The sequence below is a fragment of the Puccinia triticina genome, chromosome 15A (genome assembly GCF_026914185.1).
Source record: "Puccinia triticina chromosome 15A, complete sequence".
NCBI classification, from domain to species: domain Eukaryota; kingdom Fungi; phylum Basidiomycota; class Pucciniomycetes; order Pucciniales; family Pucciniaceae; genus Puccinia; species Puccinia triticina.
In genome coordinates this window covers 2,193,782-2,211,521 of record NC_070572.1, presented here as the reverse complement: position 1 = coordinate 2,211,521, position 17,740 = coordinate 2,193,782, and the positions used below count along the sequence as shown (strand labels likewise).

Genomic DNA, 17,740 nt, shown 5'->3' with positions numbered 1-17,740 from the left:
ATTCCCTGGACCAATTTTTGGTCCTAGGAGATCACGTTGTCAAAACCTGGTCTTCCTGACATCCACTACTTCAACTTGCGGGAGTTGATTAATCTAGCCAATTTTTTTCCACCACAGACAAAAAAAATTACCTTGTTCTCTTCCTCCATCTACAGGAATGTTAGCAACATTAATATCAAGATGAAGGGCATTAGGGCTTGACTCATGCCAGTACTCTTCCATAGATTGATGTGCACAGGAATACACATCAATGAATTGTCCATTCAAGTTATCCTGCCAATGGGGTCATCCATCTTTTGAGCTATACCAAAAATGATGACTCTCAACACGTTAACTGGGTATCTAAAATGGTTCAAACTCTGAGTCTCTGAGATAAGCATTTCCACTCATGAGCCTATACTAAATACAATAAAATTTTGGAATTGCATGATAAAATGAGACAAGATTTTAGATATTGAATTAAAATATTTATCTGTAGAGCTTGATTGCGGCTATATGAGAAGCCAGGTTGTGTTTTTCATGAGCCCCATTAAGGGTTATGCCTTTTTCCCCTGATTTATTCCAGGGTGCATTGACCACTACTGACAGGCTTTAACCAGATTGCACAAACAACTAAGTCTTTCCTAGCTGTGTCCACTTTTTTACCATTTAGCACCAAATTTCTCCTCACAAGTTCTTTGCTCTGCTCCCCATTCTCCAACTCTGGCTGCCATTCTTTCTGCCATTCTTGTTGAGTTTAAACCTTCCCTGCTAACAGTAAAGCCCCTTCCTTTGATGAATAAAAAAAAATAATGTGGATGATTATAGCTTACAAACATACAAGAGTGAGAGAGAGGAATAATAAAACATGAGCATGCGAGAGAGAAAAAAAAAAGATGAGATTGAAGCTATGTGGAGATCAATAATATTCATTCATACACTTTGATATTAGAGTGTTGTAGAGTAACAATGCAAGGGATAAGAGAATACAACCCGGCTGGAAAGAAACGAAAAAACTCAACGAACTAAGGTGTGATATACGGTGACTTTGGGCATTTGTTTGTCAGTTATTTTACAACATTGAGATGTAATGCAATGGTATATTGAGATAAGAGGTGTTTGATAGTACTGAAAGGGGAGTATGGGGCAGGAGAAGGGTGTGAATTGAAATTGTTTATGAAAGACTGAGTAGATTAAAAAACTTGACGATTGGCGAGTTTTTGGGGGACAAGTTTCTACCGATGAAGCTTCTAAAATACGCGAAAGAGGAAGATTTGAAGCATGAGCAAGAAGAGCTGGTGGAGAGGATGTTCAAAAAGAGTGGCGTACCCGGCACATATACCGAAGCCGAAAATGATCCCACCGAGGCCGACGAATTGCCAAGTTTTGAGGCTGATAGCGCGACCAATGAGGGACCACCAGGGGGTATGGGGCTCGTCAGGCTGAGGATTCGAGGGAGGCGGAACAAGGAGCCCTTCGTCATCGTCGTCGCCAACGGCTGAGTTGAAAGTGGAGGTGGGCAAGTCCGCGTGGCCTGGACGCGGCTCGTCGGCGTCCTGGTCATCGTCGTTCCCGCTGCTTGCCGATAACCATTCGAATTGGCCGCGCTTCGCCATCGCTTGCAGGTTGGAGATCGCCTGCAAGAACTCCTGTTTTTGGTCGCCCGTCCGTGTCGTCGTCGAGGACGAGCTCTCTCTGCCCGTGTACGCTCTCCATGTCGGGGGACTCGAGGAGACGCCTCGAGTGGCAGAGAGGTTCGAGGCCGGGCCTAAATCAGAGCTCGGCCGGGTGGGTGGCTGGTGGTGGCCGGATGGACGTGACGTGGAGGGAGATTCACTCGGCCGACTGGCTCGGCGACTGTTACTGATCGCCCGTCTTCGTTGGGTGGTTTGAATTGGCCGAGCGGCAGTTGAGGAGACAATGTGGGGGGCAATGAACGCCGCCTCGAGGAAGAAAGAGGATGATGAAACGCTACGATTGCTGCTGTTGGTATTGTGTTGCTGCTGTTGCTCTGGACCACTTTTTGGAGCTGCGGCTCCAATGTTCGGTCTCGTCTTGACCCGCCCGACCCCTTGATCTCCACGTTTCCATGCTTGAGGGTCGAAGTTCGTCGACGAATCGCTCTCTCCGAGGTACTGATTAGAATGCTCTGGAAGTAAGATTTGTGACGTAGGAAGGGCATCGGGGTCTGGGCGTTTGATGGTAGCAGACCTTGGTAACGAACCAGCTGCGTGGGGCCTCCTAGTGTTTGGGCGAGTGCTGCGCGCTATGGCTGAGCTGGTTTGGATGTCTGGGATTGAGAGTTTTGTCCAATCTGATTCGGTTTGGTCATCGGAGAGAGGATGGTCGGGTTTCGAGGCGGCTGGTTCCATGATGTCGTTGTTGGTTGATGTCTCCTGTGAAGTCTTGGGCGTGTCGCTGTTTGAGCAGAAGATCCCCGGAATCCCCGGATCACCCTGAGCCTGTGGGGTCCTCGGGGGCCGACAGCCCCGACCGACCCGCGTCCGCCCGACCCAGGCGCGAGCACGCGCTCCGGGAACTCGATCAGCACGCACCCCCGAATAAAACTTCTTTAATTGCTAAAAAAAGGGCCTGAGAACCCACACATGCTGATCTTGCAAAGATTGTCCCACCCAGCCCCTTCCCGGTGCAAGAATGCCTCCTCGGCCTTCAGTTACCCCTCCCGATGGCCGCCAATGTAATAGGTCATCAAAGGGAGAAGACAGTGGCCATCGAGAGGACTCTCCTCCTTTAGATGTGCAGTCGGACCGGCCATTGAAGGGAGTGTTTACTCCATTTGATGGCCATTCTCCTTGTCAAGCATGTACAAGTGCCAAGGATTCTGCCCAGTGGGAATGTATCATTCTTGGCAAGCATATGTGCAGGTGATTGCCGGGGAGCAACCTCAGCAAGGATGTAGACTAGCTGGTGCATTGTAAGGAGCAATATTCCCCCCGGGCCCGGCAAGCCAAGTGAATTACAAGGAGCGATATTCTCCCCGGGCCCGGCGAGCGAAGACACCTTCCGCCGTCCGGCCAGCCAATACACATGGCTGCTGTCCGCCTGGAGCAGCCTTCCTTGGCTAGCAGGTACGGACTGCTCCATGGTGGAATCCTTCCCGATGTGCAGGTGCTCACCGAAGAAGTTACCTTTTTTTATGCGGTTGTTGTTCTGGTGGAGACTGTTGCTGATTTGTCCTCACAACTGGCTCTCTTTTCGGAAATAGAGAAGTTTTATTCAATTCCTCAATCAGCACAACGACCAAAATTGCATTCTTCCGATGCGATTGGGCCTGTGTTTGCTACACTACGGGTGCACTCTGACGTCTAGCCATTGTTGCCACTTGCGTTGGCGCACACCCTGCCGACCCCGCACCAAGCCAATGTGGGATTGACGTTGGGGTAAAATTTGTTGGACGTGTCGGCATGATCCTGGCGTCTGAAGGGGTACAGTTGCAAGGGGCATATTACTGTACAGAGCAAACCCCCGGGGGTCCCTGGTTTGGAATTTTGGGATCTGGGAGGAAAAAAAAAACAGGAGATTCAGCCTAATTTGGCAGGATCTGACACTGATTTTTGGAATGAACAACCTCTTGGATGGTCTTGAGTCCCAAGGAGAAGCAGCCGGCAACATTCGCGTGGGGATCAATCAGAACCCAGGTGAAGACATAATATGTACCCGGACAAGAAGAGAACTGACTGTGCCAAGAGCAACAGTGGTGGCAAGAGTTGGGTCAGTTACAGGTTGGACAAACCATCCACTGATGATTGATCTGTGAATGCTATTGCCTCATAACATGAAGCTTGTTACATACCTCTCCTATGTTCACATTGTGTGAAGGATGCTGAGAGGTGAAGAGGGCACTTGGACTCTGTAGCTATGGGCTGATGAGTGCTTGGACCCCATGGCTATGGGTTTATGAGATCCATAGTCATGGAATTACAGGTTATAAAGCCATAATTATGGTTTTATGGCATGTACTTAGCAGCAGGTTTGTAATGTAGGGGCCAAAAAAAAAAAAAAAAAAAACTGGCTGGTGAGAAACCTTAGCCCGGATAGAACTAGAATCTGCAGCCTCCAAAAGGCCCAAAACTATCATTTACATGTTGTATTAAGCCGCGTCTCAGATCTGATTTTGCAGGCGAGGCTGTACAGTAATATGCCCCTTGCAACTGTAGTCAGATGGCTCCCGGTGTTGAACTGAGCAGTTGGTTCAATGCTGACATCAAGTGCAAAGTGTACCCAACCTTTTGGGCAGGTAGGTTATACTGACCCCAACGGCAGCAATGGGAGCTAATCCCTGGCTTGGCAAGCAAAAAGAATGGCTGCATACATACGTGGGTCAAACTCACTGCTCACACCGCAGCCCTTACCATGCCATGAGGCGCACGGCACACCACCAGCAAATGGGTGAAGTAACCCGGATTTTGTCGCGCTGACGTAATCCAAATGCCAATTCAAACTCAAGCTTTGGCTCAGTTGTCACCTGCCATTCTCAATGGCAGTTCAAAGAGGAAAGCACAAACCCCTTGATGGCCGGTGCTAACCGGTCATCAAGGGGACATACACACCTCCCTTGATGGCCTGTCTGTACCGGCCATCAAGAGGAACACACTACACTCTCTCAATGGCCAGTCAGTAGTGGCCAACAAGAGAAAGCACTAGTTATACTCTTGATGGCCGCCACTGTGAGCCTGAGTCTTTTTAGTGACAGCAGGACACAAGAAAGAAAGGGGGAAATAGTTGGATTTCTTTGGATAAAGAAAATACAACTAAGAGAGAGAGAAAGAAGGAGAAGAGAAACTGAGCAGGATCAAGATACGCAGATATTCAAGATTATTCTGGTGGGAATGCACGTCCACTGGAAATGCTACCTCCTCAGGGAGTGCTGCCAAGCTGTGCTAGAGAGTGCTACAGCCTCCTCTCACCAAGGAAACGTGGAGGGTCTCTGGATTAGATAAGTTTAATCCAGCCACAATTTTTTAGCTTCCTTCTGGATAGTCAAGGTTCTTTAAAGGGAAACCTATGTGGTTTGTTTCTTACAAAAACCACAGAAAAAGAAGCAGTTATGAAGGGACAGCCCTGTGATCAAGAATAAGGCAAAGGCCAGCAGAAAAGAGCAGATCAAGCAAGACACAGAGTTGTACCTCTGAGATAAACAAGGTTCAGTGAAAGAGGTTACTTACTGTCAATATCCTAGGCGCCTGTGATGGTAGGTATACTGGGAGCGTGGTAATCTCTTTGGTGGTGATCCTGGGGTTATCTGGGGTGTGGTTCTGGTGTGCTGAAGTCTGTAGATCCGCCTCAGGCAAGGGGGATCCTGACTACGAAAATTTTCACAGTTTGCTTATGTAATTTACATATGTACATGTGGTTTGGCGCGCCTGGTAGCGCTGACACGTCACAACTGCGCATACGCGCCACAACTCAATAACTCAGGGAAGGAGTATAGTTACGTGGAATTGATAATTTGTAACTAGGGTTAAAATTGCATGAGGAAACAGAATATGAAGTCAAAACAAGGTTATCTCTTAAGATGAAAAAGATATGAAGTAATTCATATGTAAAAAGTGGAAAAAGGCAGACTTTAGGTCAGCTGAGTTGACTCTAAGGCTGACAGCCACTGACAGGCCATTGAGAGGTGATATACATACCCCTCAATGGCCCATCAGTACACCGGCCATTGAGAGGAAAACACTAACCTCTCAATGGCCCGTACTGGCCAGCCATTGAGAGCAAAAAACTCTTGTTGATGTGTATACACATCACCCTTGATTGTCCGTCAGTACCGGCCATTGAGAGGAACAAAGTACACTCTTGATGGCCTGAAATGATTGGCCATTGAGAGGACTTACATACCCCGCTTGATGGTCCATCAGTACCAGCCATTGAGAGGAATATACTACACTCTTGATGGCCTGCGCTGACTGGCAGAGTCCAGCGCTTTGCTCTTGATGACCAGTTGGGTCAATGTACAAGGTGTGCATTTCCTCTTGATGGCCAATCATTTCAGGCCATCAAGAGTGTATTATGTTCCTCTCAATGGCCGGTACTGACGGGCCATCAAGGGTGAGGTGTATACACATCAGCAAAAAAGCTTCGCTCTTGATGGCCGGCCAGTAAGGGCAATCAAGATTTTGATGTTTTTGTCTTGATGACTGGTGTACTGACAGGCCACGGACGGGTATGTGTATCACATTTTGATGGCCGGTCAGTAGCGGCCATCAAGAGTGAAAATAGTACTTTACTCTTGCTGGCCGGTACTGACTGGCCAACAAGAGAGTGTAGGGTGTTCCTCTTGATGGCTGGTACAGACGGGCCATCAAGGGAGGTGTGTATCTCCCCTTGATGACTGGTTAGCACTGGCCATCAAGGGGGTTGTGCATTCATCTTGTACCTGCCACTGAGAATGGCAGGTGACAACACATCCGGGGCACGAGTTTGAATTGGGATCTGGATTAAGTCAGTGTGACAAAATCCAGATTACATCAACTGTTTGCTGGCAGTGCCACTGCAACAAGAAGGCACGCAGAGAAACTCAAAGACTCAACAAAAATCTAAAGTTTTATATTGTTCCTTTTCTCTACGTCTTTGAAATTACAATGTATTTCCCCTAATTTTCCTTGTGTCCGCCCGTCACATAAGAGACGCCGGCTCGCAGGGATTGGGTACTTCATCAAGTGATAGAAAATGAGTAATCAATAAAAGAGCGGAGTAATTATAGTAAACAGCAAAAGTAAAATTTGAAGTGCAGCGGGAGTACAGTAGGCATTCTCATAGGGTATGCACGCCCTTGAGGTCCCACGCCATGGGCTAAAATAGGGTGTGTGGCCCCGCACGCCCTTTTTGGAAGATGTGGGCGTGCCCCTGGGAGGGGGGGGGGGTGATTTTATCAATGCCCTGGTGTTGCCCTTCCTACAAAAAAAATCTTCTTCCTCCTGCCTTCATCCCCAAACAAAAATTATTTCTCTGTCAAATTTGTCTCCTTCTTTGTCATCTTCACATTTACTTTGATTGCTGCCGCCAAGTTGTACTACTGACGTCACCCCAGCCCAAGTTGCAAAACACGCTTTTCCTTTGTTCTTAGCAGGAGGATTGGGACAAGCCAAGGAGTGATCAATGGCTGACCTGGCCGCAGCTCCAACAAACTGGATTTTTCTTTCTAGTAACTGCCAGTGCTGCAAAATTTTACGGTGCTTGATCAAAGGAGACTTGCATGGAGAACTCGTGTGCCTGAAGCAATGGTGAAAAATATACAATGCATGTATCTGTATCTTCCTGTATTTGTATCTGTTTTGCACCCAATACTATTTATTTGTATCATATTTGAAGACCAATACTATACAAATGGATTCAACCTTTAGTATCTTTTTGCAAATACAGCCCAATACAAGATACTGTATTTTTACGTTTTTGGACAGTTTTTCTATATACAGTCCACAGTGGTCAAAAACAAGGAAATCAGGTTTTAATGCTTTACTAGAGGCCATGGCGGCTTCGCCGCTGCAAGGCACTAAGCCCCTGCCAACCTCAGCACTGACTGCAATAAGCCCCCCACATCCCCTCCCCAACTCTCCACCCAGCAAGTCTAGGGGAAGACTCTTGACGCCACACTCAATGGACATTAGGCTCAGTCTAATAATATTTACAATTAACAAGACCCAATTGCGCTTGGAAACTTGCACAATAGCCAGAACCCACAACTCAACACAGACAACTCTCCCATGGAGGCCGGCGAGGGCGGGAGCTTGGAAGATCCACTGCTTTGTGACTTCAAAGATCTGGAGGCCGTGGGCGGGGACAAGAGTGCGCCACTGCTTACATTTGGTGGTGGTGGTGGTGGTGGGCGGCGCCGGGCCTGCTGGCCAGCCTGCTTTCGGGCGCGCATCGGCTTTTGGCTTGGGCAGAGTTTCCGCTGCTTTCGGGCGCGGAAGAACAAGCAACTTGGGCTTGGGCACCGGCGGAGCCTTGGATAAGTACGGCTCCACTGGAGCACTTGGCCTGGGCGGCGGCATGGCCTCCGGCCTAGCGGGTGCCAATTGGTTGTAAGTGGGCTCGAGCAATTCAATTTATCGGAGGATGATCAGCCCGGAATCCTTGAACAAATGCATGGTCACCCAGATCATAGCCATCACATCGGAAGCTGCATCTGTTTTTCATTTTGTTGTAGGGGGTGGCACGGTGTCAGAGGGAGGGACGGAAATACAATGTATTTGGGTGTTGCTCGGAGGGCTTGGCCCAGTTGCTCGTGCGGGTGTCGGGCTTGGGGAGGTAGAGCTTCAAGTGCTTGGCGATGATCTACTGGAGCGAGATGAGGCAGGAGTAACCGGAAGCGCAGTCGGGCTGGCCGAGGGCGCGGGCAAGGCGGCTGATTTTGAGGAGCCTGTTGAGGAACGGCTTGGGCCCAAGCTTGTGGTCGCGGAGCAGCTTGAGGCCGTCGTTGCAGATGCCAACGCCAAGCTTGACGATCTGCGGGTTGGCGAGGAAGTCGAGGAGGCAGGAGGGGATGATCCCCCGGATGCGCCAGCTGGGCTAGTTTGCGAACTGGACCACGAGCACCTGCAAGCAACTGGCCAGCTGGACGACCGCCGTCCGGTTCTCGTATCCGCGCGTCCGACTGATCGTCCATTATATGTCGAACGCCACCGCCACATACGGCCCGCCTTCCAGCTCAAGCCGGCCGCAGGGAAGCGCAATGCCGTCGTTGCAGAGCATCTTAAGCAGCTGGGGCAGCTCGGAAAGCGGGTGTTGGGCCGAGGGACACTGGACGATTGTCGTCTGGGGGCCGCCGACGGGACCCTGATCAAACCTGAACTCCGGCAGCGTAGCCTTCAAGTTTTCCTCGCGGCGGGTCGCTTCTGATCTCTTTGCTTCTTGCTGGGTTCGCCAATAGGGCCGGGACTGGCCGAAGACGGCTCAATGGGACTGCTGGGAGTCAGTGCAGGGATGGGGGTTGGCTGGGCTTGTCGTCCAATGCCACGGAGCCGTAGTCGCTGCTACCCAAGCTGGCGGCTGGGGGTGTTGGTGTTGTTCCCGTAAGGAGGGCTGGTTTTAGTGAGGTACAACTTGGGCTCAGATCCTGGGACTGGGAGGCGGGGAAAGGCGGCCGTTGTTTGAGCAACCACATAGCGTGAATCTAGTCGCTGTTGGGATGGAGTAGCTCCTCATTTGTTGTTACGGGTTCATGGTTACACCAAGGTACCAACACTTGCGGTGAGGCAGGCAAATTTTGGATGGGACATGGCTTGTACAGTTGCGCAAGGCATCCTACCGTACAAGAAATACCCCCGGGGGACCCCCGTCCGGAATTCCAGGGTCTGAGTTTTTAATTTTTCCCGGTATTAATGACCGGTCATCAAGAGGTTTTATCCTCTTCGGTGGCCGGCTGACCGGTCATCAAGAGGTTTTACCCTCTTCGATGACTGGCTGACCGGTCATCAAGAGGTTTTATCCTCTTCGGTGGCCGGGTATCTCCGTTGATGACCGGTCAGCCGGCCATCGAGAGGGGTTGTATCCCTGTTGATGACCGGTCACAGACGGCCATCGGGAGGGGTTGTATCCCTGTCAATGACTGGTCACAGACGGCCATCGGGAGGGGTTGTATCCCTGTCGATGACCGCGCAGCTGGCCATCGAAGAGGATAAACCCTCTTGATGAGAAGGGGGCGGCAGAGCGCAGCTCCGAGTACCCTGGTGTCCACGCAGCCGGAGGACCAGCCAGCAGTTAGCGCGTGGAGCCTCACAGTTTCGGTGGGAGACTCCACGAGCTAGAGCGGCATAGATCCGCAGAGCAACTAGTCTGACACGACGACAGCGTGAGACGAGTTTGCTTCCGGCCGAGGGTAGGACCCCAAGACCACCCGAGAGCTGCGACGAGGCGGTGGCCTTCCCTGAAGAAGGCCACGCACGCGAACAGAGTGGAGCCTAGGGATCAATCCTAGCTCTCACTCTTCGTTCGCTACTCGTCACTCAGGACTTTTAGTCCTGATTTCCTTTTTCGCTCCACCCACCCACCCATCGTGCCTTCATGGGAGCGGGCTTGGCGCCTCGAACCCCACTCCCCGAGCACGAGGTTTCTGTCCTGCTCGGAGGAGGTACATGGCTTTGGCGGAGAGCATCTGCTCTCAGTGACGCCAAAGACACTCCTCCTCCCTTTTGCGTCCCACACACAGTCGGCCCGCAGGCCGGCAGACAAGGGGCTCCCGCCACAGGTTGAGCCCCGTTCCACCTCAGTCCCGACTGTGTCAGGGCAGAAACCTGCCAGTAGGGAGCGGCAGGCGCGCTTGATGCGCGATGTGGCCTCGAGGCGCAGCCGCCGCTCCCTCCCTTCTTGGTCATCCTTTTGCTGTGCGCCACGAAGGCGACAGTGGATGACCGGTCAGCCGGTCATCAAGAGGTTGTATCCTTGCCTCTGCGATCACCGGCTGACCGGTCATCACCGGGATCAGAGGTCCTCCAATGGTCTAATCTATGGTATTACAGGTGTAACACATACATACATATGGCTTTAGCATATGTAAGCCCATAAATATGGCTTTACAGTTAGGGTGTTCAAAATTGATTTTTGAATATCATTTTACATAAAATCATAAGATTTATCAAAGTTTTGAGAGGCGCTTGAAATGAAGAGAACCCTCAACTTTCACCCCATCAAAAGTTTGGACATGTAGATCTTATGATTTTATGTAGAAAGTGGTTTGAAAATCAATTTTGAACACCACAAGTATGTATTTGGGCCAGTGTCCGTAATGTGAGCCCCCCCCCCAAAAAAAAAAATTGGCTGGTCATGAGAAACCTTAGCCCTCATAGAACTGGAATCTACAACCTCCAAAGAGCTCAAAAATGTCATTTACATGACATAATGCTCATATGCGGAGTCGTAGATCCGGCCCGCGTTTGAAATGTCATGTTGCGGGCAAGGCTGTACGGTAGGATGCCTTGCGCAACTGTATAAATGGGAAGGGGGATGGGCAGATTGTTTTGTCCCCCTGTCGAGCCAATCGTCCAGCGAAGTCATGACCTACTGCGCTTGCATAGGCATGACTCGCTTATTGGCCCCTTTGGTTCTCAGCACTTCCTGAGCCCAGGGGGGTCTTCCGGCCTCTTTTTTAGGGATGGCCTTGGGTACCCGTCGGCGGGTACCCGGTATCCGTTGGCGGGTACCCGCAGCTTGCGCAGGTACCCGCCGACGGATACCGGGTGCGGGTGCGGGTGTTTAATTTTGCTAGAAAAAGGGCGGGTACCCGGGTACCCGGCGCAGGTACCCGCCTGTCTGACTGGTCTTGGGACCCAATCAATGGGTCTTCACAAAGACCCATTGATCGGGTCCGAAGACCCATCCATTGATTGGGTCCGAAGACCCATCAATCGGGTCCGAAGACCCATTGATCGGGTCCGAAGACCCATTGATTGGGTCCGAAGACCCAATTTGATCGGGTCCGAAGACCCATTGATTGGGTCCGAAGTGAATTGGGTCTTCAGACCCAATCGATGGGTCTTCGGACGTCTCGGACCCAATTGTACCCGCGGGCTGCGGGTACTTGCCTCTTGCACCCGGGTACCCGCCATTCGCACCCGGGTACCCGCTCCGCGGGTGCGGGTGCGGGTGTCTGATTTTAGTGAAATTCTGTCCGGGTACCCGCACCCGTTTGGGTACCCGGGTACGAAGTGCCATCCCTACTCTTTTTGCCTGTTGCTCACGCACCGGCTGGGGGGTCAACCCAAGGCCCTTTGGGGTTCGGGGGCTACAAAACAAAAATGGATTATATGGGGCTTTGGGCTTGGGGGAGCTTGAACTGGGACTTTTTTCTTGTGTTTTGATTAAAATGCAGGCCAAAACCACGCTCCCAGTTTCTGTAAAACTCTGGTTTTAATAAACTTGGATTGATACAATACTATGGTATTGTATCTTCAGCCAGATACAATACATTTGTGTTTAGAATTTTTTATTTTCCAACAGATACAATACACAAGTATCTGAAGACACTGTATTGTATAGTATCTGTTTCACCGTTGCCTGAAGCAGCCTGATGGTTTTTTCCTGACTTAACTAAGCCTCCCGGGACTGGGGGTGCGGAGCACCCCAATGCAAAGCATCTCCCAATCCCAATGGGAGGCTTATGAGTTATCGGCTTTTTTCCACATGAGAGCTTCAGGAAATTTGTGGCTTTTGGCCAACTTTTTGAATCAAATTTACATTACACAGCGTGCACTCATTGTGAGTCAGCGAGCTGAAGTACACGGGATAGCTGAGCATCTCAGCTTCAATGTAGTGTCACTTTTGTGATACTACACTTGAAGGAGAGTGTTGCCCTTGCTCAGCAGTCAAGGTGGATGGATGATGGAGTTCTGTATTTAAATTGAGTCCAAATGGATCTACTCGGAATTTGCATACACAATTCTGGCCGAACAAAAAGAAATCACAAACTTCAAAGGGGTATGGAAGGAGTTTGTGAAGGGGGAAAAAGTGGTGATTGACACCAAAAGAAAGAGAAAAATCAGGCCTTTAATCTGGCACCACAGGCAATAGGAATACACAAGGAGAAGACCCCTGAAAGGGGAGCGGGAAAAAACTCCCACCAAAACACTGAAAGCTCTCAAGCCAAATTCTTGGCATTACCTGCAAGTCCCTCCTTTTGAGGTCGCGCTTTGCGCAAGGGCGCTTTGCGCCAGACCAGGCTGTACCAGGACCCTCTGAAGCGAGGAACTTGTGATAAGTCAGGGTTTTGTCAAGGGAAATCTTGTTTGGCGAGTACACAAGGTGGTCTCTGAGTGGCTTCCAGGATTTGTCCAAGCCAAGCAGGAGACAATCACAAATTTGCTGGTCCAAGTGAGGTTGGAAGCAGTGTTGCGGATCCAAGAGATGCAGGTTGCAATGGGCTTGTTGGGTTTGTGTCGAGCACACCAGGAAGAATCTTGAATCATCATTTGTCCTACCCTGGTGTTCCTCTTGTATGCATCACAAATAGTCGTGAAGAGAATTTTAACTGGCTTGGTTTTGTTTTAACGGATTGCCAGATCAATCAAGAACGTCATCTTCAAGGTAGCCCGAGCCATGTCTGAGAGGTTATCCCAGTCTGATCCGGACTCTTCAGTTTAGTAAAGCCTCTGGGATCCTTGGGTGAGAGTTTTACAGTCATTGTCTTTGTAGTCAGTCTCTGGGAGGACTAGTCTTCCGGTGACAATGTTGTGCATCCCCACGATTGCAAAGAGTTCCTTGAGCCTAGTGCGCCAGGAGGGAAAAGTAACCGAGTTGCCGTCAAGAACTGGAACAGTCCTGATGATAGCCAAGGGGCTTTGAATCAATCAGGGAGGCATATGTTTGATTGATTGGATAATCAATGTCAAAGAAGCTGAACATAGAGCAAGAAAAGAGATTTTTCAATAGTAGCAAGCAGGGTGAGTAGTGGGCCTCATAACCTGTTGATGGAAACAAGGGACAAACACTGAGGTTCACAGACTGGAATTAAGTCATGTGACACTCAGGAGTAAGGAGATAGAAATGGTTCTGATTCACTAGAGAAGGAAAAGCCTGTGGCAACCAAGTATATACTATATACATGGTTGCTAGTGTTAGGTTTGAAGCATACTAAGTAGATAATATAAGCATAATTCAAAATAAGTTACACCTATGGCAATATCATTTTCCCCTTGGGGGAGTTTTCCTATTCCTCACTATACTCAATTGCAGTGCTCTACACAGACTTGCTTGCCAGGGGGCCTCCCTGGAAAGTTGGAAAGGTATTTTAACGTGTTCAGGCCATGATGAGACAATCAAATAAGCATAATATGATATAACCATTAGGCTAGAAAAAAGTTTAATCATAGATGAGGAGCATTTTAAATTCCTAAGTAGTATATTTTTTATAATAACTGCTTAATTCAATCATTCTTGATTTCAAACATTCAATCCTGTCATTAATCAGTTCATTTTGAAGGTACCTGTAAAGTGAATTTTCATAGGCAATATTTGGACGTTGATGAAAACTCTCCTGTGCAATGATGATCAGATAGTCTGCTAACATTTCCGGGTATTTGATGTTTGAATTGGAAATGTCTTTATCAATATTTGTATTTCCAAAACCTAGTGGTTTCCAGCCAAATTGCTTGAACTCTTTCTCTAAATAAAGCTCAATTCTTTCTAACTCTGCAAGAAACTGGCTGCTTGAAGACATCAGAGAAAAGCTCTCCTGAAAATATTTGTTTTTTCCTTCAATTTCCAGAGTTTCTTTTGGATAGTATTCTTTCCAATATTCTAAGAGCTGGAATAAAAGGTTCAATGCCAAGCTGCATTTCTTCTCTTCCCCAAAAAGGAGAATGTTTGTGAAAGCCTGAACCACTTCTTCATAAATTTGAAGGTTTGAATTCAACCAAGCTTTTCCGCTTTCTTTGTCATATAGATTCATTTTCTTTTCACTCTGATCATCTCCAAATGTTAACTTTTCAATTCTTGACATTTTGGCTTGTAATCTTGGATTAGTTTTGCTTTCTTCAGAGCTTTTGTAATTCCCAAATGAAAGTCTGATGTATTCATGTGAAAAAATATTCTTGTATTGTTCTCCACATTCTGTGAAAAAATTGGATGAGAGTCAAGATAAATGTAAGTAATAATCCGGTTCATCAAGTAGAAAATGGCACCAAGCTTACCTTCAAGCATTTTCAAAACAGGTGAGATGAAGTACCAGTTGTTGAGAGCATTCTTGCTACTTTGAGGAAAATTATTCTTTGTGAGTCTTTGATCATACTTACAAGACTCAAAAACATGCTTTGAAATATCCAATATGATATTGTTCCTCTTGAACAAATGATCAAACAACACTGGCTGGATCAGCATGTGCTTTTGGAAGTAGTAAATTATTTCAAAAAAAATCCTTTGGAGATTTAATGCCCTCAAATGATATGAATTACTTTGAAAGCGGGGACTCATTCCAATAAAAACCTCCAGAAGCTGACCATAAGATTTCACAGAATAGTTTAGATAAGCCAATTTTCTTGGTTTAATCCTGTCTCCAAAATGTTTAGGAAATAATTTGGCATGTAAACTTTTAAGTCTATTATATCACTTTATTTGCAAGATGATCTATTTGACATACATCTTAGTTTCATCCTCCAAGGGAATCCAATTTGCCATAGTTGAAAGCATTGCCTCCAGAACATTAAGGTTATCTTGCAAAATTCTGTATGTATCAGATTTCTCTTTGGTTGGGTAGTCATGGAATTAGGGTGTTCAAAGTTGACTTGCATAAAATCATAACACCATAAAATCATAAAACTCTGAGGTGAAAAAAATATGTACACCCAAACACTCAAATTAGAGCAACATTTCTAAAATGGTACATATAAAATCATCATTTCAAAGTTTTATGATTTTATGATTTTATGTAATGAAAATTTTATGATTTCAACTTTGAACACCCTTAATGCTGCAGAAAAGCTGTTATTTTCAAGAAAAGATTTTACTATTGAATTAAAATCTCTCTGCATCAAGTCTATCAGAGATAAACAATCAGTAAACTGTGATCAGTAGAAGTCTTTCATGTAAAATTCAGTGTGTTACCCTATTTAGGGAAACATACTTTTATTATGTTCTGTTTTTTTGAACTCCAAAACTATTAGGGAAAGTAAAAAATTTCAGAATATGAGTTAATTTTCTCTTTCTATTGATTGAATAGGAAAATTCTATCAATTAACATACTGCTTATGTTTCCAAGCTGGGGGATCCCAGATATTTGTTTCCTGACAAGTCCCTGTATTTCTGGTATTTGAGAATACCCTGGACTTCGAAGTATGTGGGTAACTGAACACTTGCTAGCTTCCTTTTTAAACACATCTGTGAGATTTATTTGGCTTTCTGACAGCTTGCTACCTTTGCCTGTTTTCCCATCCGTGAAATTTCAATTGAAAGATTTTTGATAGAAAATTCAGCATCTCTGGCAAAAAAATGAACTGATCAAGATGATTCTTTCTAGACATTGGGAAGAGAAAATCCTACATACTTTCATCAAGCAAAGGCTGGACTAAACTCTCTGATGTGCTGGTACCGCTCTCCAACAATGAATTTGGATACCTTCCTTGAGCTACTTGTAAGCAGCACACAGGCACCAACAAAGCCAACCATTTTTGGTACTTTGAAATAACTGCTATCATGGTTCTTATGCTACAGTGGTGTTGTAAAAGAATTGAAAGGCTGTCCTGAGAAATATTTGGTGACAAGGTGCTCCCACTATGTAATGTAGATTTCTGCAGGGACCAAAAATACCTTTTCACAAAAAAATCTTCATTCATTTCCTGAAACTTCCTTAACCAACCACAGAGTTTATCATCTAAAGCTGATTAAATTGGCCCCACAATCAGTTTTTATGTGAAACCAATTTCACATTGACCAGTCTTCCTGACCTCATCAAAACAATCAGGAAAAAAAGCTAGCAATCACACTGTCAAAATTGCAACCTGAAACACACCAGTGTAGGAAGCTCTACAAATGCATAGCCCACAGTTCACTTTGGCTATAGAATGCACACCAAAGAACACTTTGATAATATATTTTAAAACATTTGCTTAGTGTGTTCCCTTTCCATCTCAGCTCCAATTTATTTCAGGAGAGAAAGAATAAAAACTGCAATATATCAAAGTTGGGACACATCTTTGTGTACAGCTTTATGCATGCATTCAATTATTTATGTAATTTTATTGAAACCACAGTTTCACCAAAAATAAAATCAAGGGTTTCCTCTGTATTTAAAACTTTTACTTCTAAAAAAAAACAAGGGGCACTGCAGATACAAAATTTACACAACAACAACAAAACAGTAAAATGTAATTTACAGGAGGTTTGAGTTATGTTTTATTTGTGTAAATTGTTCAAATAAATATATTTCTTAACAGCTGTTTTATTGGGGAGAACAGTGTAGGGAGGATTGCGTTGCTCATGGGATGTGAGCGGCCCAGCACTCCGCGCGCCTCGGTTGGTCTATGACCAATTCTGTGCTATGTACAAGCTTTGTCGGGTTGCTTGATTGCCCGCAAAGAAACCTCGAGGCTTTTCGCCAAGACAAGACGGGATTGATAGCGGCGACCCCACATTGGCTCTCTACTCCTGTTGGTCGGACCCGATCGACCGGGCAAGATTCGTGCTCATAAGTCGAGTAGCTGTTTCCTCAATTAGTACCTCTTCCGACTCTCGGCGAACCAGTATACCATGGACTGGCACTTGCGGATCGGAATCACCGTCTTCAGCCCTTGTTGATTTTCGAGCTCGTTTCTGCGCGGAAAAGTCTGGCGAATCAATACCCTCCCCATGAATTTGTTGGTCCCAGCTTCGATTGCGAAACTGGCAGCCATAATCCGGAAGCAAGTCAAGACCGACGTTTTTTGGATTGTGCCTGTCAATTTTGCAACCCTAAGCTGAAGTCAACAAATTCTTGAGGAGGGTGCTCATTTTCCCGGCTTTTCAATGCTGCAGAAAGCGACTAAACTACCAGAAGTTGAATATTATGATCCCGTGCTGCAAAGGGCGGTCAATGGGCCATATACCAGATTGCCACGAACCGGAGGAGGCGGGTGAATTTTACAACCTATGCCTTTACACAGACACCCTCATGTAAAAGGTACAGTGAGGACTTCCCTTCGATTTACAAGGCCGTGTAAAGTCAGATCTGGCACTTGTAAAGCCAGATTTTTGCAAGATTTCAGGAGACTAACAGCGAGTATTTCATCAGACCTCTTGAATCAACAATATATGTGCAATGGTAAAAAGGGAAGAA

General features: G+C 46.9%; 3 protein-coding genes across 3 annotated transcripts; all 3 read right to left on the bottom strand.

Annotated features, from left to right (window-relative positions):
• Positions 1-1,153: 1,153 nt before the first annotated feature.
• On the bottom strand, positions 1,154-2,351 carry PtA15_15A210 (uncharacterized protein; the record flags this gene model as incomplete). The annotated part of the gene is made up of 2 exons (XM_053163394.1): positions 1,154-1,229; positions 1,309-2,351. The coding sequence occupies 2 exons, from the start codon at positions 2,349-2,351 to the stop codon at positions 1,154-1,156; spliced, it is 1,119 nt and encodes a 372-aa protein (XP_053027373.1).
• Positions 2,352-8,277: 5,926 nt separating this feature from the next.
• Positions 8,278-9,106, bottom strand: PtA15_15A209 (uncharacterized protein; the record flags this gene model as incomplete). The annotated part of the gene is made up of 4 exons (XM_053163392.1): positions 8,278-8,506; positions 8,636-8,788; positions 8,893-8,941; positions 9,043-9,106. The coding sequence occupies 4 exons, from the start codon at positions 9,104-9,106 to the stop codon at positions 8,278-8,280; spliced, it is 495 nt and encodes a 164-aa protein (XP_053027372.1).
• An 8,032-nt stretch (positions 9,107-17,138) lies between these two features.
• On the bottom strand, positions 17,139-17,318 carry PtA15_15A208 (uncharacterized protein; the record flags this gene model as incomplete). Its single annotated transcript, XM_053163391.1, has 1 exon — positions 17,139-17,318. One exon carries the CDS (start codon positions 17,316-17,318, stop codon positions 17,139-17,141), a length of 180 nt encoding a protein of 59 aa, XP_053027371.1.
• Between the last annotated feature and the right edge of the window lie 422 nt (positions 17,319-17,740).